At 43.3% G+C, this 25,034-nt stretch overlaps 1 protein-coding gene across 3 annotated transcripts in view; it reads left to right on the forward strand.

Moving 5' to 3' along the window:
* The first annotated feature begins 298 nt into the window (after positions 1-298).
* LOC123748083 (sulfotransferase 1A1-like) overlaps positions 299-25,034 on the forward strand; it is a 48,402-nt gene continuing 23,666 nt past the window's right edge. Inside the window, exons 1-5 of one of the 3 annotated variants that reach the window (XM_069314214.1) lie at positions 299-440; positions 1,955-2,142; positions 2,300-2,445; positions 4,838-5,045; positions 21,582-21,708. In XM_069314214.1, coding sequence (XP_069170315.1) covers positions 1,969-2,142; positions 2,300-2,445; positions 4,838-5,045; positions 21,582-21,708 — 655 coding nt within the window. In that variant the 5' untranslated portion in view covers positions 299-440; positions 1,955-1,968. Of the gene's footprint in view, positions 441-1,911; positions 2,143-2,299; positions 2,446-4,837; positions 5,046-21,581; positions 21,709-25,034 lie in introns of all 3 variants that reach the window. The other 2 variants (XM_069314211.1, XM_069314205.1) reach the window with 2 other exon arrangements.

A 25,034-nucleotide genomic window follows, 5' to 3' on the forward strand; every position in this document is an offset into this window, starting at 1 on the left:
TTATACCTGAGAAAATTCCCGTTTTGAATAAACAGCATGTTAAAATTTATGAATGCGTCTGTGGGGTCGACCGCTGAATGTAATGGACTTGAGTCGAGGACGGGTTGAGATACCAGCCACTAAAATGCATCCTCCAATTACAGGTCATTGTCCTCTAGAGTTAAGGTTCTTCCTTAACATAACTTTTGTGCCTCATTTTTCTCTATGTCTACTTACAGCTGTTTTTTATTATCTTTAAAAAATAGACTAAGGTTAATTAGTACACTGACTTGGAATCACTAGATGGATGCGAGCACTTCATTAGCCGAGTTGGTAACACTGAGGTGTTGACTTGGATGGAGCCTCAGCCAATGGCAAGTTATATGTGTTGCTTGTGTTGGTGTGAGCAGTTGTGTTGCTGTTCCTCCACTCTCCTTCAGTGTTACCTTCAGTGTCAGAAGGTGAGCTGTAGTGTGTAGACGTATTTTAAGTTATTATTCCTCAGGGTAGACTATAGTTAGTGTGAAAATAATTTAGGGACCGTGTAACTGTTTTAATAACTTCGTATAGGTACAGTCCATTTGCCAAATGCAGTAGTTCTGTTGGAGTGAGCAGGGTTTATTTGCACTGTATTTATGAAAGAAGCTGTGATTGGTGTAACTGTGCAATATGAGTAGAGAAATGCACAAATGTCTATAGTTATTACCGACGCTGTGAGGAGGGAATATGTTGGAGGGACTGTAAGAGACAAGCAGCTCATACTGCACATCGCGAACTATCGTTCTTGCAAGCTGTAAATACTACCTTCCTTGCCATGTTATATTCCGCTCTTCGTAGGGCAACTTGGTGTTTAGTGTCTGGCAGAAATAGCATAACAGTACAGCGGATGGCACATTTAACCCGGAGATAATATAATTTTGATCCACCTTTATTATGGGTTAAGTTGTCCTGTGAGGACTTGCAATAATGGTGCGTTGAATTAGCATATTTTTCAGACATTGCTGGTAACGCTCCCCGCCAATGGCAGGGAGTTTGTACTACAGTATTTAAAAAAATCATTGAGGATATCTGGATTTATCGCAGCCATTAGGCCACTCCTTGACAACATGACGTGTTTAAAATATATACCACCTCGTTCTTGGTCCGTCGGCTTGTGATTGAAGGTGGACTTAGTGTTGTGAAGGTAATATAGCAACTGTGTAGTTGCAAGTAGGGGAAGTTTTTACCATCGGGTTTTGGCAGTCTTTATCAAGTTACATTTACACCTAATGTATCATGCATGTAGAGTACTGTAATATCTTGATTACATAATTACTCTTTAGAACATTAACATTTATTAAAAAGTGCTGATATTGTTTAAAGAGATCAGGTACTCGTGAAATATTTCGAATTAAAGTGTAAACTTGCACGGCATTGTTTCACATTACTGTGCTCTTATTGACTATTACACAGGCAGGTGTTGCATGGTTCAGTATGTGGTGTAATAGATCTGGTGACTTTAGTGTTCTTTCTTTCTGCCCAAACATCCCCACCCCACGAGTGGTGATTGGTGGCGCTGGTTACGCTCTATTCCCTAGCTAAAAAATAGCTTTGAAATGACTAATTTAGATTTTTGGTAGAGTAGTTCTATTAATATAATTTGAATGGGAAAGTGCAGTTACCGGTGAAGCTGACACCTTTTCCTCCCTCCTCCACGACCCACATAATCTTCCTTAATATTCCCCACCTAATACCCTTGCCAAGTAATATTGTTCATACCCCCCCCCCCCCCGCTTCCCGGGGTCACGTATAACACTCAGGTCATCGACCGACACGGCCGTGACTACCAGTCATGTCGTCTATGCTAAACCCTGTATCATCCTCGCCGTCGGTTTGTAAACATGTTTATTAAAGTATTGACATTTTACCTCACTGTTGTAATGCCTGACATAGACGAGGAATTGTCAAGAGGTGACTGCCATAACGACCCGTGTAGTTGTACCTAGGAAGATGACTACGAAGCTGGCTAGTGGTCACAAGGTGGAGGCCATGAGCGAGGAGTGGCTGGCCAGGATGGAGGAGGAACAGACGCTATACAACCATGGTATGGTCCGCCTCAGGCCCGGAGGCTGGCTCTACCCGACGCTCTTCACCAAATATGCCGACACCATCTACAACTTCAAGGTGTGTTGTCTTTGTTACTCTGATGACACTTGAATATGGGTAATGTACGTGGTCGTGGGGACGGTGCTTGGATTCCTCGCCCCTGGTATATATGTGGGTGTCAAATGTATACACTTGTGTGTTCTCTAATGTATACTACAATAAGGTTTCTCTCCAGTTCACTGAAGGTGACGTACTTGTGATGGGAATGCCCAGGTCTGGGACGACCTGGATGTTGGAGTTGGTGTGGACGATGCTTCACAACCCCGACCTCAACAACCAGAGGGCCGACCTGCCCATCTTCATCAGAGCACCGCATATAGAGTATGACATTCTTATTAGTTTATCAGTGTGATTGTCTTCGTAACGCCTGGGATCAGTGGTATAATTACTATTGTAGTCTGATTGCTCCTAATAAATAGGCAAGATATTTTTTTTATTACTGCTTAGCTGATTAAAGTTCTTGGCCCCGATTTAGATCGCTTTTCTATGGAAAAAGACTATCGTAATGATAGTTCAGAAAGTGGCAGTAAATTCGCAAATTTGTGAATGTATCTTTGAATAATCTGGTAATTTTGAAGACCAGATAATATTGGGGAAGATTTTACAAATGTTCCTAAATATTTCATAAATTTTAACTATCTTGTATCTCGGCAAAAAGTAAAGGACTAAATTGGCAGACTTTTTGTATATTTTTGGATGAAATTTCATAAAACGGTTACACTGCTGCTTATCATTGCACCGGATGTGGATAAAATGGTGAGTGTTGGCCGCTTAAGATATTTTAATCAGACTGGGTGCAACCGGTTCTCGCACTTTCGTACAGTAAATTTTGAATAAGAAAGTGCGAGAACGGGTTGCTGGGTGACGGTATTCCTTTTAGCATTTCCTGTGTTTGTACTTTACGTTCTTAAACTAGACCTAAGATGGTTTGTTCAATAGTTGTTCAGATTAGTGCGTCAACATTTTCTCCTTTTTTAGGGGGGGGGGATGGATTATCTGCATAGTTATTACTATATATAACTTGGGAGGGGTCAAGACACATTTTGCGAGCGTTTGTACTAGTCTGTAATTAATACGGCCTCACCCCAGCTTGACTGTAAAATAAGGTAATGCATTAGGCTCTAATACAGTTTACCTACAACTTTCTTGTTTCACTGCATAATTTCTTCCGCCTCTAGAGTTGTGTGAACATTGCAACTAACTTTCATTAGTTGGGAAATTGTAAATTCATTAAGATTAATATTGATTAAGGCGGTGCTGGGCGACGAGATACGTAACTGTTTTATAAAATGTTAGGTGGACTCGGAGGGCCTGGCTGACTAAATACTTGTGGTTGCAGGAAATAAATTATTTACCCTATAAATGTTATAAATTTCTTTACGTTACTGCTGGTTGGGATGCTTACCCTGGCTACACTGTTAAATGCACTTCTAAAGTCGCTAAAGCCTATTATCTTAAGCTATAGTGACTATCAAAAATTGTGCAAAATTTAGATATATATATATATATATATATATATATATATATATATATATATATATATATATATATATATATATATATATATATATATATATATATATATATATATATATATATATATATATATATATATATATATATATATATATATATATAACCAAATTAGTATTTGGACCAGTTATCTTAATGATTGGTCCAAATACTTTGGCTCTATACTGTAATTGCATAAATTCAGGTCTAGCGTGTGAAGTAATCGCTTCGGATATCTTGTGTAAATATTTCTCTCCTAACACTTGGGTCTTGTGTGTGGTGTAAAATTAGTGACTCGGGTGATTGGTTTTCTTAATCATGGTGGGATAGTTTAGTTTACCATTGATGCCAAACTGTCCTAAATTTTCTTTTCACTCGCACACTACATTGTTGTTTTTACGAAATAGTACTTTTGGCTAACCCCTGTATCACTCCCATCACTCCCTGTATTGGGAGTACTTACAGGAAGGGTGAGAACAATAGCACATGCAGACATACTAGATTAGAAAAGTAGGAATCGATACTATTGAATTTGGAAACAAATTTTCTACTTCAGTTGCTAACACGACTAGTCTTTTCCTAGGTCTATTACACGCAATCAATGTTAATAGTATATGTGCTATACTTGGCATTGGAATATTTTTAATTATATTCGGACTAAATGGTGAAAAATTCTACCAAATTGCTTAGAACGTCGATCTTTGTAATATGGTGCACATGGTTTTTGTAAGTATCTTAATAGGAGAATGGGTTGGACACAATAAGTAGTAAAAGGTCTGATATTCTGTAGCAGAATAAAGGGCGTGGGTATAGGTCATATTAGTTGTAAAGTGAAGCCTAATATTGTTTTAAGATGGTGATAGTTTTGTGACAATTAGCATTTGGTATAAATGTCTAGGTTACTTAGTTTGCGCACGTGATGTTAATGAGTACTTGAATGTAAAGTTGTTGCACTCAACAGTCAAGTTTAAACAAATCATGCGATTAGTTAAGAACGATTCGGGTATCAGTTGCAATGTATGAAGGATCCTATATTTGTGCTGCTGGATGGGTTTATATAAAGAAATGTATTACCAGAACTTATCGCATAACTGATGAATGGTTTAAGAAAAAACTGAAATTCATAGATTCTGAAGCAATGAAAGAAAGCATTTCAGCTCTGGGGAAGTTTAGTACTTGTAGTAATAACAAAACATTCCAGCTTTGACATGATGCTTGACAGCAAGACCATCAGAAGCACTGTTGAGAATCCTCGGCAGATGACAGAAATGTTTCGTCAAATGTGTCCAGGGAAGAAGGTAGAAGACGGAGTGTTTCTGCAGATTAGCGAGGCTTTACCTGCTCCTAGAGTGATGAAGACCCACCTGCCCTGCACCCTCCTGCCGCTTACCCTTCTTCACACCACAAAGGTCAGAGTTGGCTACTGTAATCTAATGGTTTTATGATAATAAAATGGTTTGATTTGCCATCACTACTTCATGGAGAATACAGCGAAATCTTGGATTGTTTGTAATCAAACGATTAAATTGTTAGTTAAAATAGACAGAAGATAAAATGTTCAGTAAAATGCTGGGTCATCTAATCCAGCAGTTCCTAATGCTTCACTTGAAATTTATTACGAATGTCTTAATCAAAATACTGGCAAGACTGTTTCCTTAATTGGATGAAATTTTAAACGTGGGTGATGTGTGTAGTGGACATGTATTGACCCCTTCCTCTCCCTCTTTGATCCCTAACCACCTTTGGGTTTACCCGTTCAGTTTTTTTCTCTCTCCTCAATAACACCCCCCCCCCCCCTCCCTCACTCCCTTTCTGGCCCATTGCTGCCATGAGGTGGGCGGCTGCTGGAGTGATGCTCCATGGGACAGTCCTGTCCTTTTGTGGCCTTGTGTTCCTACTGCTGTCCTCAAGAATTCTGCCGGGCGACTTTTCCTCTTTATGTATCGTTTTTTCTCGCTCTTCTCCTTTCCAGTTGTCATTTCCCACAGACCTTTTACCTGTTTCGACTATTCTTTTTGGCCTTCCTTTTGTTGCCTGGGTGTTTGAGAAGGCATACTCGTGCACCCGTTGAATTGTGGTATTCAACGTCGCGAGCGAGGGTACGCTTTCATTGTCAATACTTCTTTCGTCGCTGAACCGGATCTCGACGGACTGACGGTTCGTAAGGTGGCGTTTGTGGGGCGTATACTCGTGACGCACCCCTAGGGGGCATCGGCAACACGTCTCTTGTTGAGTGTCCTCCCTCTAATTGTGGCTCCGTGGTGGTTGTGGGGGCACCTTCGTGAATGAAGGTCTTTACTCTCGCTTTGTCACGTTGTTTCTCTTGTACCTTCTCAGGCTCGTGGGGTGGGCGACCAAGCCCCCGACTAAGACTGTAGGAAGACCGGGCTCTGTATCCCCCAGCTGCATTGGGCCCCGACCTTGCTCCTCCTTTGACCCTTTGACTCTCCTCCCTTTGTAGTTGGGTCGGGCCACAAGCCCACAATGGTGACCGCCCCATCCCTGGCACATCTTGCTCTCATTGACTACTGCACCTTTTAACCCCCTCCCCTTTCTCTCTCTCCTCTCTGGGGGTTCTCAACGCAATCCACGACATGGCCCCACTCACTCGATCCCTTCCTGTATTAGTGCCTACCAAGCCTTGTTTGGTCCTGCTTCGTGGGCCAAATGCTTTGATCTCCTCCCTCTGGATGCTACACCTGACGATTTCTCCCCCCATAGGCACCTTGTTGATTGAGTAGATGCCTCTGTTACTTTCAACCCCACCCATCTCGGTACACGTGTGGTTGCTGCTGCTTCTCGGGATGCAGCCACCCACTTGGCCGCTTTATCCCGCATTGGCTAGAACCCTGTTAGGGGTCTCGAAGAACACTCGGTTGAATGCCACTGTTGTCCCACCCAATGTTGCAACCGACGTTAGGAATCTTAAGGACTGCCACGCAGATATTTGGCATATCCTCGAAGCCCAGGGCATTCTGTCCGCCAGGTAGACACGTTTACTTGTCCCCTTCGTGGTCGTCGTCATCGCCGGCAGTCTCTTCGGGTTGTCAAGATTACCTCTGATGATAGGGCCCTTCAACCGTCATTCTTGCTGGTGCCAGGTGCTCCAAGAGTACATTCCTTCTCCTTGGCTCTGTAATAAGTGCTGGAGGTTTTGGCATGGTGCCCTCGGATGCTCCAGTACCGTCTCTCTTGTGTGGGGACGAAGGGCACTAAGTCGGAGTGCACTTCTCCCCAGGCTCACTGCCTCAATTACGGAGAGACCCACCCCACCATACCTTGTCCCGCGCGTGTACATTAGACTTAAGGCAGCCGTCCTCACCTTGAAGCATCGGGGACGTTTGTCTTTTCCTGAGGTGAGGGCGCAAAGTTTGCCGTCTCCCTCCTTTCGCTGGTGTCTCTTATGCTTGTGTTGCGCACTTCCTCTCCTCGTCCTTCCCACCTTCCTCAGTCTCTCAACCGTTTCCAGCCCTTAGACCCAGACACGTCTACCGCTGCCTCCTTTGTTCTGTCCCGCAGGGTCCACCTCATGGTTCTCTGTCCGGGGGTTCCCCTTCTTCCTACCCCAGTCAGTCTTGTCTCCTGTGTCTTCTTCCTCGTCTCCCTCCGAATCTTCCTTCCTATCCTTCGCCTCTGTCTCTTGGCTCATCATGCCGCCTGTCTGTGCAGGCTGATGTCCATCACATCAGTGGTAGGGGTCCCCCCCCCCTCCCTCTACCACTGACTCTGTCGCTCCATCCCCTCCCATTTCGGTGGTTGCGCCTCCCCCCCCCCCCCCCGTTCCTGCTATGGAGGCATTTTGGCCCCTGCTTCCCTCTAGGTTGCTGCCCTTATTGAGGAGCACTCCCTGGTTTCTGCTCCTTCTACTGCTGTCCATGACTCTAGATTGTCTTCTGGCCCCCCCCCCCCTCCTCTTCCTCCGGACCCTGCTCGTACGCCTCTGGTCAGTCCTTCCACTCCCTTTCCCTCCCTCCATCCTAACTTGGTTTACCCATGCCCCCTAACCCTGACTACTCCTGACTCTGATGGTGCACTTCTTTAACGTGCTGTTCCATTTTCCCCTTTGTTTCTTCATTGTCCTCTCTAGTTGTCCTTTCTCCTTGTCGATGTCTATTCTTCAATGGAATATTAGAGGATATTACGCCAGTTTCCATGAAATGCAACTTCTGATTTCAGTTTTCGCCCCTTTGTGTCTGGCTCCAGGAGCCGATGCTTGGTGCTCGTCCTGGTCACTTGCGTGGCTATTCCTTTCTCCCCCCCTCCCTATGACTTTTGCTGGGGCCCGTTCCTCTTCTGCTCTCTTGATTCGTTCTGATGTTCCCTTCGTCCCCTTACTTTTTTCTGTCGCGTCTCCAATGATCTGTTGCGCATCTCTTTTTGCGTAAATGGTACACGGTTTGTTCCATTTACGATCTTGAACACCTGGACTACATGACGGAGCCTGTGCTCCTGCTGGGCTGTTTAAATTGTCTACATACTCTGGGGGGGTTGTGTTCTGACAAATACCCGGGGTCGCCTTCTCGAACCGTTCATCCTCTCTTCTTCCCTGGCTGCAAGCATGCTGGCTGGAAGAGACTGCCACCGGCAGACAGCTGATTTTGTTTCGGAAGGCGAATAGCTAAAGGGCATACGTATAGCTAATTGTGAGTGTTGGAAGTCTTATGTTTCCACAATGACGTCAGAAACGCCTCTGCCGCAGACCTGGAAGCCTGTCTGCAAGATAGTGGGTTAGTTCATTCCCGATGTCTCGCCGGTCCTTCACCTTTGTGGTACTCTTGTGGCGGACCCGTTGCAGGGTGTGACTGAACTGGGTTCCCACTTTTCTTGTTAGCTCTGGTTCTCGTCTTCCTCAATCTTTTCTATGTAAGTCTGTCCTTAAATCTCATCCTTTAGATTTATGCACTCATATCAGAATTCCTTATCACGATCCCCTCTCTCTCTTAACTTCGGTCTGTTCTGGCCCTCGGCCCCTCTGCGGTTCTACGGCGGCGGGCTCCAATGGCATGGAGATGCTTAGACATCTCCCTCCATGAACGTCTCGGTATTTACCGAGTCTGTACAATAGAGTCTGGGAGTCGTCGTCAGTCCCCGAGGACGGGCTCGATGCTGTTGTCCTCCGTTTGGAAACCAGGGTCTTTGGACATTCCGTAAGGACTTCGCCCTACTGCTCTCACGAGTTGTCTGGAAACTGTTTGAATGCATGGTTAACGTTCGTCTGATGTGGTTCTTAGAACACTATAATCACCTTCACCCCTTCTCAATTGGGTTTTTGCAAGTTCCACAGCACAACAGATGTCCTGGTGAACTTGGTTTATATTTGTACTGGTTTTGCTGGAAAGACCTCCGTTGTTGCCGTCCTTTATGATCTGGAAAAGGCTTTTGACACCACTTCACGATATCATATTCTATCCACACTTCATTCTTTTGTTTATGGTAATCTTCCTCTAGTCGTTCCTTTTGAGTGAGGCTTGGTACCTCAATCTGCCAATTTTCAGCAATAAAAGTATGTGCCCCAAGTGAGTGTTCTGAACACTTTTTGAAGTTGCCCTCAATTGTCTTCTTTCCTCTCCTCCTCCTGGCGTCCTCTCCGCCCTCAATATCGACGATGGCTTCAACTTGCGATTGATGCTGTGTCATGTTTGGCCACCGATCATGGCCCAAAGTTCCTTTCCACTAAGACTTGTGCAATGACTTGCTCGGATGCGTGTCATTCTTCGTCCCGCTTTGTACCTTGGTCACCCTCTTGTGTAAAAGGATTCCGTTAGGCTTTAAAGGTTAATCTTTGACACTAGTTTGACTTGGTCGCACCATATCTCTTAATTCAGAGTTGAATATTCTAAGGGCCTTACCCTCCTTCAGGTATTGTTCCATACTTCTTGGAGTAGATAGGCGTGCATTCTACCCTTTACATTCCTCTCTCGAACTGTGAAAACTCAATTATGGTTGCCCTGCTTACTCGTCTGCTTCTCCTGCTCTTTGCCGTCTTTATGCTTTGCACAATACTGAGTTGTGCCTCGGATCGGGTGCCTTTCGTTCGACTACCGTCCTTGGCTTGTGTGTTGACACTGCCTTCCTATCTCTCCAGGACCGCCATGATCCTTACGGTTTTCACTATCTTGCGCAGTCCTTGCAACATCCTTACTCTCGCCTCTGTCGTGCTTTTAAGTTTTACCAATCCTTTAGTTACCATTCATCTTCCCCACCTCCTTCTCTTTGTCTGGTTGTCTCTTAAAAGATTCTTTCCATTCGTTTTTCTAATATATCTCCTCGTGTTCCTTCCTTGCCCCCCATGGAGAGTCCCCCCCCCCCTTCCGAAATTTTGTACTGCCTTGACATCACAGAAGATTTTGCCCCCTTCCTTCGGTTCTGAAACTACTTTCCCTTGAATACTTTTCTTCACACTCCCACTCCGTTTCCATCTTCATCGATGGGTCTAAGTCTGCGGATGGTGTAGGCTAATGTGGCTTTTCCTGCCAGCACTTGGGTGTCGCCTATCTCGGGAGACTAGCATCTTCAGAAATTCAGCATTGGCCGTTTTTTATTAACAGTAAATTTAAGTCGGTTGAGTTTTGCTGGATTCCTATTCATATTAGTGTCTCCCTAAATGAACATGCGGGTGCTGCCACTAGGGAAGCTGTCTGCTCTTGTCCCATCTCCCATAAAGGTATTTCTTTTTCAGACTTTTACCCAGTTATTCATTCCTCCATCCTTACCCGTTGGTATGATTGGTCTTCTGTTACTGGTAACAAACTGCGTAATCTTTAGTTGTCCTCGTGGCTGTCTTACCACCACCGTAACCGGCGATGGGAAACGGCTCTGGCGAGGTTGCATATTGGTCATAAAGGCTAAACTCTTGCTCACTTAATGGAGCACTGCCCTACTCCTTATTGTCCAAATTGCATTCTCTTGTGGATGTCCTTGTTGAATGTCCTGATTTCCACGACAACCATGTCTTGCTTTCCGACCATCCCTCGCGGTTGCTTGTCCCTCGCTAGAATTCTTTGTGAATCGGGTGCATTTGATGTCTTTTGCCTAATGCGCTTCTATTCTCATATGGGCATTCTTGGTGATGTTTAGCGCCTTCTGATTATTTCGCACATTTGATGGTGCTACATAGCCTTCCCGGTTTAGTGCCTTTTTTTGATAATTACTTTTCCAATAACCCTACTCGACTGAAAGACTTTATTATTTTTATTACCATGAGGGTGGCTTCAGTGTGGTTATTAAAAGATTTTAGGACCCTTAAAGCTCTTCAGAGGCTTCACATTCCAGGAGATAGTGAAGTAATAACTTTTCTGTGATTGTTTGGCAGAAGATGGACTGTTTTGGGGTTCACCAATCTCCCAGTTGCATCTGTAATCTACAGGTAGTCTATATAACCGAACTGCTATTTCCCCTGTAGATTCCTTTTGGGATATTTAACACTTCTAAACTTTGTGGCCTTAAGATACCATATTACAGACGGCGAACCTTCTGCTACTCTGGTGTAGATAAGATTTGTAGTTTTTTTTTCTTTGATGTTTATGTACTCTAGGCTGTGTTGGATTGTTTTAACACTGGATAGAGAGTTACCAATTTTTAGTGCACCAGAGCAGGTTATCTTTGACCTCTTTGTTGATGAGGCAGCAGATAATAGCTAGGGCGCTATCCAGTTCAAAGGCTTTCTCGAGGTCTAGAAATATCAGCATTCCTGGTCTGTCATTCAAGTGGGCTAAGAGTTGTAATATATTAAACTGGCAACCCATTCTTCTACAGGCATATAAACCAAGTTGGCGTTTTCCACTGAAGTCTGGTGAGTGCCATTCTGTCGGCTTTCTTGGCTGCACAGCTTTGGAGAGATGGGCCTTGGATTAGCCAACTCGTTCTTGCACTTGCTTATAGTAAATATCTTGCTTAGGAATAAGTGCATATGTGACATACTAATTTATTGTGAATATTTTAGTTTGCCTTAAAGCTTAATAGAAAACCACAACCTAACCTTAGTATGTTAAGATATTGCAATTAGTACTGAACCAATACCTATATTGATATTAGTTTCATACAAATAATAAAACAATAAAATTTAAATGAAGTAACTCGGGATATTGTAAAAATTTGCATAAAATCTCTTGTTTAATAAAACTGAGAGTTAGTGCCTTGAAAGAAAATATGGTTTAGAATGTCGTTTATGTTTATAAGCGAAATAGTGACGATAAGAAATGAGTCATATGTGCTGTCTTCTGTGAGAGCAGGTTGGATTAGCTGGATCTTTGGGTTTTGGAATCTTCACTGTTTGCTCTATTCAAAGCTGTAGGTCTAGTTTGAAAAGTCCAGGATAAAATTGACATAAGGTATGCAGCGCCTCCCTCTGAGGTGAGGTTTCTAATCATTTTATAGGTTCGTAATTACAGGTGATGCATTCTTGGATTTTTTTTTTAACCTGATTGAGCTCATCCAGTGTGAAGGGGGTATTAGTGTCAAACTTCTGCACATGCTTTAAGTATTTTGTGCTACCTTTCTTCATATAATTGTTTACGCTGCTAATTCATCTGGTGGAAGCAGATTATTTGATGTTTTTTCTGCAAACCTGGTAACCAGTTCTTAGGGTGTGGGGCTTTAGTCATTTTATTTCCTATGGGCCCCTATGGATTTGCTGCCAGCTGTGTTCATTCAGACGTGAATACCATTCTAGCCAATTCTTTCACTAGCCTGGTCTCTTGATGCACATGTTCCTTGACCTCTCAAAGTATGGTCCTGTTGTGCTCGCTTAACTTTTTTTTTTATAGCTTCCTTGTGCTGTAGTCAGTTCTGACCCGTTCGCAAAAGTACCAGTGGTCTTTATGGTGTCTGAAGGTTTTGTTTTTCAGTGGATTTGAGTTTGGCTGCACTTTGAATAGCTTAGACAAAATCTTGTTCTGCCTGTTTGTCTCTGGGAACATCATATTTTCTATGCCACTCTGAAATCACACACAGATCACACTAACGGGATGCATCAAATGAACAAATCCACAAGGGCCGTGACGCGGATTCGAACCTGCTTCCGGGAGCATCCCAAACACTGCCTTAATCGACTGGGCTACGACATGGTTAAATCTTCGTTAAATTAAATCAGGGCAGGTTCGAATCTTCGTCACGGCCCTTGTGGATTTGTCCACTCTGAATTTTTTTTTGTAAATCGGTACCATTTTGCTGAAGGTACGTTCCAGTCTTCAGATGGATGTGGGGTGGGTAGATCTAGCTTATGATCAATTTGGACCCCATAGTGGTAGTGTGGGCTCGACTAACCATGTTGCTGCATCTCTTAAGGAGGCTGAAACAAAGGTAAGGTCTAATCTACCTCCTTGGATGTGGGTGGGTTCATTCTTGTTTAGGATTTGGTTTTCTGGAAGTTGGGCTAGTAGATGTGCTATGAGTGTGTCGGCTTAATTTGTTGCGTTTTGAGCCCAGTGCGAATCGATGAACATTAAAATCGCCCCAAATGTTTGATGTAGTTGCATGTCCAAATAAGATCCATTTCGGCACGTGGAGAAGTGTCAATATTAAACACTTAGTTTGTCGTCTTGGCTCAATGGATACTCCTATTACCTCTGTCCCTACGCCACAATCGGGTGGGCTGGTTATGGGCTTGGAGATCGGGTCACATTTCGCACAGATTGCACATCCCCTGGATTGCCCGTTGACCCATGGAAGGAAGACGCCTTGATAGTTTGATATTTTAGGTTCTAATCCGGCTCGAAGGAAGCTTTCCTGTAGTATCAAGATGTCTTTGATTTTGGATGTTGCTATGCATTGCAATTTTGTGTGCAGCCTTTGCGCATTCCATTGCAGAACCTTCAGTTTTCTAGGTTGTTGGAACTTGTTGATATTACTGTGATATCCATTGGGGCTGAACATGCCATGGAAACTGAAACTGGAGTTCAGGATCCAGGTGTACTTGAAATTGACTCTTGAAGTTCGCTTTCAGACGTACTTGACTCTATTCATTTTCTGTTTACAGTGTCTGCTGCTCTGCTTTCTTGAAGGCGAGGATTTAGTTTTTTTAGAATTTCTTGAGCTTGTGCTAAATTATCTTTCGGGTCCGTGGTTTGTTACCGTGTATTGACGGCCAACTTTCGACGAATTCCGCAACCAAGGTTATAAGCATTGGCCAGAGGTTAAGCTGTGAGGGGCACTACTTACTGCTGTTCAGGTTTTGGGTCTGTTTACTCTTTGGTTCTTACCAGTGGAAACTGACGTCTTGCCATCATTGTCCCCAGTGTGATTATTGGGTGCAATGGTCGGGCGATTACGTTGAACTATTTTCTTGTGGTCCCCAGCCATCACTTTTTCCAGGACGGAGGCCTTCACACCCATGGCAGATGGCGGAGGGCCATTTGCCTCCTCTACCTGGGGTCTTGGTAAACTGCACGCTGTTCTTGTGGGCAGGGGAGCTGGTATGTTTTGGTTAGGGCCTCGGCTCTACTGTAGGCGTTGGGGGGGGGGGGGGGGGAGGGGTCGTTTGAATTCTTTTTAAGCCTTTCGGGGCATCTTAAGTTCCAGGCGTGGTATTCCTTGGAGCAATTTGGGCACTTGGTTTCATGGGGCTGGTTTGCCTTGTGTTATCAAGGCATCTGGCACTCTGCCTGACTGTAATGTGTGTAATATTGTAGACTGGCACGCAAATGTCCTTTTTCATTCCTTAAACCTGGCAAACACTAAATCTGTCCCTATGGGTTTGTTTGGCAAGAGTTTCGTTATTTGTTTAATAACATCCTCCCTGGTAGCTGCTAAACTAGTCGACCTGTCCTCTTCCCCACCCAGATAAGCTTGTTCTGCTGAAGACCTAATTTTCAGTTCCTATATATTAAATGAAGATGAAATATTAAAATACTCGTCTTTGTCATCAGTTATCCGACCTGTCGGTTTTTAATGAACCTATTCTTTCCCTAACCCTTTTTCGATATAACTGATATAACACTATAGGATTTCTTTGGCTGCTGTGCGAACTATTTATATTTATATATTTATTTTATATTTATATTTTTTTCCTTTTTATTTTATATTTTTATCTTTTTTTTATTTTTATTGTGAATAAGTGTAAATATGTCTGTCTGTTGTTGGAATTCGTATTCTGAACTGACTTCCCAATTGTTAATCCTTATGTACCAAGATCTTTCTACTTATAAGGTTCTTCAGATACATTTCTACTCATTTAGGGTCATTATTTTTCGATCTATTCAATTTGTATCGTATACTACATTCCTGTGTTGTGCTCAAAATATTTTCAAATAAGTTATATTTTGAATACACGTCAAAATCTCTCTACATTGCCAATTGCTGGGTTAGTCTGTCCTAGACTGGCCCACTTTCCATGGGTCAGTCCGTCCCAATCTATTTCGCCCAAAAAATCTTACCGATTAAAATCGGTGTCGAAAATCTTGCACTTTAACATAATGTTCTCCAAATTTATTTCATCTATGCTAAATCTAATTTCTTTGATCACTGTTCTCTAGCTCACTTGCTATTTCAATGTCATGAATTTGCGTTTCCTTGTTAGTAAAGTCTAAAATATTATTTCCATGCGTTGGTTCATAAATGTGTTGCTTAAGAAAGCAATCGTCAGTTAATTCAAGAAATCCTCATTTTTTCCTGTTCTGTTAAGCCAGTTAATTTCACAAATTAGTCACCCATGACACACATATTGTGACCTAGATGCTCTAGATATCTTGTCCCATAGATGCTTTGCTTCCATTCTAAGTTTGGTGGCCTGTGTATTACTTTTAAGATAACCTTTTTAGTTTAGTTCTAGCCAAACAATGTGTGGGGGCTGAGTTTTGATTCCCTTTGATACAAAATTTTAAATTTTCTTAACGTATGTGGCTACTCCCCCTCCTTGTCTACTATGAGAAATGGTAGAAATCCGTTTGATATTTGGGTAAGAGTTCTGTTTTCTACGTTCATCCTTGTTTCGTTAAGTGCAATAATATCTAGTTTGTGCAGATAAGAGCACTTAATTGGCATATTTTGTTTTAGACTCGGTTTATTATACGAACAGTTAAATTGTTTTATTTTGAAGCTCTTCTCCTTCCATATACGTTCTGCCAATTACCTCCCACCAGCACAAACGTTTGCTGCCCCCTTCATGTCAATTCCAATACCACTAACTATTAAGTTTAACCCCCAGAGAAACCCCTCGAACCACATATTTCCAAAGAGTTGGCAACCGCAACAACCCCAGTTCTAGATAAATGCACCCAATCCCGAGCATACATGACATTTTTCCTAAGTGTTCAGTTACCAATAAATGATATTGCATTTGATTTAAAATGTCAGGTCGGCAATTGAGTCCTCGACAACCATTAATTTCGAACTCCCTTACTTGGAAGAATGCCATACATGATTGAGTCATCCCTTGCTCCTAACTAATTATATGGCGGTCTTTAACCTCTGTATCAGTTCCTCACTCCTAATTCGTCCTACAGCATTTCCACCTGCACTCATAAGTTTCCATCTCCAGCCATATAATCATACTTGTTTACTATATCCCCAATCCCTGCTCCCGGATAGTAAACCCGTAATTAACCTGTTCCTCCTCCTGACAAGTCTCCATCCAAATACCTTGCCTGGGAATCTCCCACAACCAAAATTCACTTGGATGCTACTTTTACTTGGTGAGCAGCTTGAGGGACCGGCGCTCCTTTTGTTGTCTTGCCTTTCAGGCAAACTGCTGGCTTCCTACAGTACTTTTAGCTCTTTTGCTGTGCTGGAAGGAAGTTTTAGAACACGGGTAGGAAGCCTTGCCAGTCTCTTCTTAATTAAGACCCCCTGTCCTTTGCGACATTCAGAGGAAAGGTCTTTTTAATACTGGTCTCGTCCTGCGTTTCGTCTTGACGTTGTTTCAGCTGTCATAGCTCCTCCCGCAGGAAATCTGTCTTAAAGATCTGTGTAGATTCATCGGTTCCTTAACTACACCTCTGCCATAGGTGTTGGAAACTTGGACATGTCACTAGAGCATCACAAGAGGCCGTGTCCCTGTGTGGAGACAGAGGCCATTACAAGATCGAATGTTTTTCTCCCCAGCCTCGCTACATGACTTGCGGTGACGCCAACCCTGCCTTCTTGCGCTCATGCATACACTAAGAATTTGAGAGAGCCATTCTCAACATTAAACATTGTGATCAGATTTTTTCCCTGGAGCAAGATGCAAAGGTAAATATCTAAACTCTCTGACATGACTTTTTGAGCTAGTGTTGCATTACACATCTCCACCACCACTCGCCCCTTTCTAGATTCCACAACTGTTGCCAGGCCTTAAACCAAAATATCTCCAGTAACTGTTTTCCTCTCCTCCCCATTCTGACCGCAGAATCTTGCTCGCGGTTCCCTACCAATATTCTCCTGCCATTCAGTTCATTGTTATTTCTCCATCCTCCCTCTTCTCTCAGCTGCAGCATTCCCTTTCCAATCCCATGTCTATTCTCGGCCCTCATTTCTTTCGCAGTTTCACGACACGTGACCGATGTCATCCTCCTGCCGGTCATCTCCGTGTCCTATCACGACCTTCCTCTCCTACAGAGACTGTGGAGGCTATCGCACAGTACATGTCTCCTGGTACTTGTACATGTCAGAAGCGTAAACCTGGATTCGGTCTTTCTTCCCAACTGGTCAGAAGCAGTCTGTAGATCCCCCTACTTTCTACCTTTAGCTTTGTCCCAGTTTCTCCTCCCATCTATGGTCGAGTGAACTCTTTCCCACTGGAGATTCCCACACAATAATTCTCCATCTGACGCTTTCTTTGATCAAATGTATCCCACCATTTGTCTTCGTTATCTTGGCCGTCCATGGAGGCTCCTGCCATGCCAGACTGTCGGTCTGGCCTTGACCGACCCTCCTCCTGCTCCCTCAACTCGATCGTCTGTTTTATTTAACTATACCAACACCGTGATTTTGCAGAGCCTTGATCCTCCCTAGCACCCTGTGCTCATCATTAACGTGGTTTTTCCTGTTTGGTTGTTACTGTATTAGAATATTCTAGCCTTTTATGTTAACTTCCATAAACTTTAATTTCTGATCAGTTTTCACCGCTTTCTCTCCCGGAGCCGATGATTGCCACTCGTCCTGCTCGCTTCCGTGGTTAATTTTCCTCCTCGTTTAGCTGGGGCCTTAACTCTACTGTTCTCTCTCCTTCATATTCCCTTTGTTCCCCTACTGTTTCAGTCGCGCATTCAGTCCTGATGCTCGTATGTTTGGCAAATAGTACACATGTTCCATTTCTCCTGGACCCCCCCCCCCCCGGCAAAAAAGGTTCTTTTCGGAATCTTAGACCTGTTAGACTCCTTACCGGAGCCTGTGATCCTTTTGGGTGGTTATAACCGCCAACATACCTTTTGTGGCGATATTCTAACAAACATCAGGATTTGCCTCCAACTATTTGTCCTCTTTCGATTTCTGGTGAACCCATTAACGTTGACTCGCGCATTTTCACCCTTTCCTGTCTTGATCTTTCTCTGCTCTTCTCTTTATTTGGCTTCCATGTGGCGGGTTCTTGACCTCCATAACCTTTTCCCATCCTTGTTAAATTTTTAACCCTTCCTAGGTGAGTTTGTTACCTCTGATCTGCATCTTTAATTTTTTCTTCGTCTCGGGACACGCGGAAGTGTTCCCTGGTGGGACTCGGACTGCTCGGGGTGTGTGCTGTAAGCGTGCAGCCTGGAAGAAACGCCAGCGCCAATAACGCAGACTCTCGTATTTGATTTGGTAAAGAGTGCAGTGGCCTATGGGGCCATCAGTGCGGCTAAGCAGAAGTTTGAAATCTTCACTCATTATGATTGACACTGCTATCCCCCAGATCTGAAAAACTGCCTAATATAACGAGTAAGTTCTAGATTTCTCCAGTATTTTATCTCCAAGGTTCTGTTGTGGCAGATCAGATGTCGGTCGCGTCCGAACTGGATTCACACTTTTCGGCTGTTGACTCTGGTTCATTTATTCCTCCCTCTGTCCTTTTCCGGAATCCCCTTCTCGAATCTTGTCCCTTTGCCCCTTTGGCATACATATCCAGCTATCCTAAGTTTTTCTCTTCTGGAACTAGTCTCTGATCGTCTGCTATTCTATGGCAGCGGGCTCTGATGACATTCAGACGCTATGGCATCTCCCTCCATGCACACTTTATTTACCGAATAGTTATAACCGTATCTGGGGGGGGGGGGGGAAGGGAATGGTCGGGTCGAGAAGGGTCGTCAGTTCCAGGAGAGTGGCTTGAAGCAGATGTTCTTCCTTGTCGGAAATCAGGATCACTTGGGACAAGAGAACCTGGATATGACACCACTTGGAGATGACACTGTCCCAACCAAGTTATTTAAGTCTTCGTGGCAATCTCCCTCTTCCTGCAAGGCTCCCTCTTCTCAGTCGTTCCCTTAGAGCGAGGCTTGGTACCACTCTCGCTACCTATTTTCGACAGTATGAAAGGGTACCCCCAAAGCAGTGTTCTCAGCACTTTTATTTTTCCTGGTTGCCTTCAATGGTCTTCTTTCCAGCCTTTCTTCTAGGCATTTCTTCACTTTCTATGTTGATCTTACCCTCTGCCATCGAGATGACTTAATTTCCTCCAACGGTGGCTTCAACATGGAATTGAAGCAGTGTCATCCTGGGGCCCATCAATTATGGCTCAAGTTTTCTACTACAGATGTGTAAAGGTTACGACTTTTACTAGGAAAAGTTGCTATTTCTTCGGTTTTGCGTTATTGCAGTCATCTTTATACAAAAGTTTAAAAACGTTTGCGGTTAATATTTGACAAGATTGTCTTCGTGGCCTCCTGTCTCTTGCCTCACAGTTGAATGTTTTGAGACCTTTAACTTAGTCTTGTCCAATACTACTTGGAGAGATGTGCTACTCTATTTACATTCCTCTCGCATGCTGTCGAAACTCGGTTATGACTCTGGTTTACTCGTCTGAATCTCCTTCAACTCGTCGTCTTGATGACCTTCACCATACTAGGTTATACCTCGGCTCTGGTGTTCGGCCCGGTATGGGGTCGTTAGACTCCTGACCCTGTGAGTTTTAACTGGCATCCTGGCTCTAATAGATCGTCGTGATCCCTCCTGTCTCTGCTACCTTGTGCGGTCCCTACAACACCGTCACACTCGCTTGTGTTGTGCTTTGATAGTTGCCTCTTCCGTAGGCCCCTGTTCCTCTTGACCTTTTAACCGTTTTCTCTCGCTTGCAAGATATTGTTAGTTGCCAATATTTGTGTCGGTCCATCCTAGCCCCCCATTGAGAGGTCACTATTACAAATCTTTGCAAAACCTGTACTCGCATTGCAAAGGTTTCTATTCCCTCCTACAATTGTGAATTTTTTTTTTTCTCTTCACACTTTTCACACAACTGCTATGTTGCAATCTTCACAGATGGGTCAGTCATCCGACGGTACAAGCTACTCCATTGTATTTCCTGATCACAACTGTTGCCTTTCACTGGAGACCAGCATCTTCCCGACAGAACTTTGCCATTTTGCATGCTCTTCAACTGCTTTCTCACTGTCGACAAAGCTTTGTCATTGTAGAGAGTCTCGCAGTGCCCTCATGGCTCTTGACATTTTAAGTCAATCCTGTGGTAGAAATTCAACAGCGTGTGTATCTCCTGCAGATTTAAAATGGTTTAGTTTAGTTTTGCATTGGTACCAGCCATATTATTTTTCTTAATGATCCTGCAAATTCTGCTGCCGAGGAGGCTATCTGCTCTTGTTCAATAACCCCCCACAGGTTTTCCTTGATTTTTACGAAGTCATTAATTCCTCAGTGTCCGTTGACAGGGTCGTCGGTCATGTTATTGGTAACAAACTGAATGTACTTAAGGGTAGTCTGTATTTTGCACCACCGTAACTGCGATGAGAAACGGCTCTGGCCAGGTTACGTATTAGCCATACAAGTTTTTCCTGGGAACTCGATGCAGTGCCGCCCTGCTCCTTATTGCCCCGAACTGCATTGTCCCTTTTATGGTTGTGCATATCCTTGCTGAACGTCCTGACTTCTAGGATGCGTGCTATTTCTTGCCTGCCACTCATAGTAATTTGTCCCACGATATAATCCTTACCCTGCAAACGCACAACATAATGGTCTCTACTGTTTCGGTCTCTATTGATCAAATGTTATTTGATCAACGGTCTCTATTGATGAAATGTTATAAACTGGAAAAATCTGCATGGAAACTCTTCAGTGCAGTGAGGTGTCGTTGGGTCATTTTGTAGTCTACCGTTCTAGATCTGAATGTCCTCCCAAAGCTATCTGCATCAACCATGGTGATGCCCACTGTACATTGTTCATGTTAACACTTGTATAGTGCATACATGGTCCAGAAGCTATCATTGTCTAAGGTAAGTTGCAGGGGGTGATAGTACTTACAATCGTGTATTGCATATATGGATATCTATAGAGCTATTGTGTATATATGTAAAAATATATTTATTACACTTGAACACAAATCTAGGGATACATGTTTTGATAGGATTAGATTTGAGACATAAGTGGGAATTCTTATGTTACTTTAATTTCTTAAAGCAAAATAGTTGGATTGCTTCATAGTTTAAAGCTTTCTATATGTAACTTGACCCATGAGACCTTTTACTTGTAAAAACCTAAAGAACTTGCACATGTATCTTGTATTCTTATGTTATATTCCTTAGTCACCGCCTAAGACTTCCGTTAAGGTCTAGTTATGACTGTTCTTTCGCTGGCCATCATAAGAGGCGACTCCAGCTGAACTTCCAGTCGCCCTACATTGGACACAAGAGCTGCGACCAGATTTTACTTATGGGCTCGGAAGGGAGCCTGTGTTCAATAGTAGTTACCTTTAATAACTCCTATTAAACCATGGCTGTAGTTAAGTCTTGGTTGGATATATCTTTTAAATTATTTATTGAAAAATAAATTTACATCTTAAACCCTAAATTTCAATCTTGGTGCTTAATGGTTATTTGATGGTTTTTCAGGTGGTGTATATTGCTAGAGATCCCAAGGACGTGGTTGTATCGCTATTCTATCACTTCTGTAACGTAAAGTTCCACAACTATACTGGCACCTTCGACAACTTCGTCAAGCATTTCATGAACAATGATTGTAAGTAAATCAGTTGTGGTGTTTGTGAAGCCTCGACAAGGTGGCACAAATTAAATGTTCGGATAAAGCCAACATGATCAGAACGTAATATTTAAGGTGGAAAAAAATACTATTCATGCGACTTGTTACAGCATTGCCAACACATTGGTTAATCTGTACTAAAGTGTAGCACCACATAAGGGCAATTTGTATGCTACACGGGGCCCCCCCCCCTCCCACAGTCATTTAGTATCCACGACTCGACATCTTGTGTATTTGGCAGCTGCCAGTTAACTATAGGGGCAAGTTATTTGTTTCCATCCAGGGCATAACTTCGTAAATTGTTACGTTGTTAGTGCTTGTATTTGGTGGTTTTAAATATTAATGGTTTCCATTCGCTGAATGGTAACTTTAGTGTTGAAGAGGCTTCTATACTGGGTTATAGGTCTGGTGGGTTACTAAACACACTTGGTAGTCTGTTTGGACAAGTTGGCAGATGTATTAGCTGACCTTGTAGTAGTCTATTGCCTGGTACCACCAATATATATGCTGGTTTACAACTTTGGTGTCGTAGTACGATGGCAGTTTAATTGCTGCTCCTACTTGATTTACTGGTGTACTTGGGCTTGTGGATAAGCAGGCATAACATCGGCACATGGAATCTGGTGACATCTTCGTTATTGACCTGACCTGATACCTTAATCAGACTTGTGTTCTGCATAAAGTCATATACTCCTATGGTGGGCCCCATGGTGGGGCTTACCAGCTATGCAGCAAAACTTCGGAGTTGGAAATTTAAGGTTTTAATTTTGCATAATTTCTGAGCAGCATTACATTTTCTGCAGCAACTTTGATTAGACCACATCCAGATAGTTACCTAATGGGCCCCACGGCTTCACGATAACTTCCCTCCATTACGATTTCTGATATTTAGAGACAATAGTTGGTTGTTATGTTGTCTTTTACTGCAATTAGTGTTTTGGTTCACCTATTGCAAAACAGGAAGTAATTGTTTTTTAGTTGTATGTAGCAGTAAATTGTTGACTAACATATTCGTCGGCTTCAGTTGGTACACCAACTGAATGTTATATTGGCCCCCCCCCCCCGGACAGTTTAGCATGGCCGTTGACGATGTGCCATCTTGCTTCAGCGCTTAACGTTACTGTCCTGCCTCCGTCGCCAAACATGGCGGGCTGGATGCTAGTGTGGCTACTAGTGTCACAAGACACTGCGCACAGTGGATTTGTCAGTCGATCTGAATTGTCAGCTAAATATAATATTTATATGGGATAAATCTCCACACTGACAGGTTTACATACTCAGCCAGTCGACACAATTTGTATTTCATATACATCTACATGTGATTGTGTATACCATACACATTCACGTCACAATAGTCAGTCTGTGCCCACCCAGTCGGTCAGTTACTTGGACGTCAATACAGATGCCTCACAGCTTGCTTCCCTCGCCTGGCAGGCGCTATGGAACAACACAGCTGATACCCGATTTATCAGCCCTGAGACACTGTAGCTACGTCTATATAAATAAAAATGTAAATGTTCGGATTTAAAATCGCTAATCTCCGAAAGTTCTTCACCGATTGTTTTGAAATTTTCACAATGTTTCATTTGCATCAGAACGGGTTTTTATAAACATCCTATATTGATGTCAGGTCTGCGACAGAAAAACGTGCTTTAATTTTTTTTTTTTTTTTTTTAACAACTTTTTCATGGCACATTTTCCAATCTTTACGGATTGCTTTGAAGTTTGACACGACGTTGCATTTTCAAAAGGCACATGGTTTTTATATACCTACTTTATACATGGCTCACCTGTGACAGGATATTTTTTTTAACTGCCCCCCTTTTGTTAAACGTAAGAACACACACTGTAATCTCACAAAGTTCTTCACTGATTGCTTGGAAATTGACACAACGTTCCATTCGAATGTGGTTTTTATATGCCTACTATATACATGACACACCTGAGAGGAACAAACTCTTTTTTTTCAAAAGGCACCATTTGTTGCATGTAATTGCAACACACCCGCTATACTAAATGTTATGAATTCCATTTCATTATTAGATTCCCTTGATAAATCAAAACCTATGAAAATTAAATTTATTTTGATTTAATTATTTTGTAGCATTGCGTTGGAATTCGTCTTTTTACCATACCATTCATTTTGCGAGTAGTTTTTTCTCATTGTTTATTTTTTCTTTCAGAGATGGGAACATGACATCATTTGAGGTTCTCAATTTCCTGATGGGAAATCGGATAATTTGGGAATGTATTTGACGAGGGATTGGGGAATGGTGGGAAGTAGGGGATGGTGGGGACAGGGGAATAGAGAATGGTGGGTTGGACAAGAGAGTAAGGAATAGTGCAGAGGACGAGATAACAGGGGAGGGGGTATGGTAGGGATGGGCGAGTGAGGAATGGTTGAGAGGATGAGGGAAGGGGGATAGTGGGAAGGACTGTAAGATGGCAAGGTTGCTGTGGCTCGGCAACCCATCTGCGTTGCCGAGCCACAGAAACGTGTGGCCAGGTAAAGCTAGTTACATAATGAGTACTGAAGTTACCAGTTTCCACATTCATCCACATACTTCTACTTCTAGGCTGCAGCAGCTAATCACCCAACATGCTCCCATGTGCATCGACTAGGTGTGGCCCCAGGGTGTGGCCAGAGTGGTGAGAGGCAGTCTCGGCGCCGCGCACAAGGTTGAGGCGGCATGTGTTGCCAGCAGGCATACACAACGGAACCTGGGAATGCACATGCACACTCCCTCTTCCCCCCTTTCCCACCACCACCACCGTACACTCCACAAACCACAAGTATATGGACTCATACACAGGGCATGCTGGTGTGGGCGTAATGGCAACATTGGGCGAGGAAGAATTCAATGTCCCAACACTGACATGTAATTTCCCAAAAATCACAAACCGGAGCCTCTTCTATCACTTGAGAAACCCCCTTCCGAATCCTACTTTCTGCCAAGCATCTTGGTCAATATCACCGATGACATCAGATGTTAGCCACATGTGATACACAACGAAGCTGCCTCGTGCCTCATCCGAACACGTGTTCCTTAAACAGTCTTTTCTCGCTCAAATTTCTTGCTAATCGGCCTACGATCACGAAAATTGGATCCAGGCACTATCCACGATAGCAGGGTTACTATGGTGATGAGGAAATAGTGATAACACCGCGATAACAGGGGTGGTGGCGACCGAGACCGGGCCGCTACCACCAAACAAGTCTTGCTCTCACAACGCCGTCATTTGTTCGACTATTCCTGCAGCTTGTCCAGGTCTCTTTGAAGCCTCGAGCTGTCCTCTGCCCTAAT

This window comes from Procambarus clarkii, chromosome 7, assembly GCF_040958095.1.
Source record: "Procambarus clarkii isolate CNS0578487 chromosome 7, FALCON_Pclarkii_2.0, whole genome shotgun sequence".
NCBI lineage: Eukaryota > Metazoa > Arthropoda > Malacostraca > Decapoda > Cambaridae > Procambarus > Procambarus clarkii.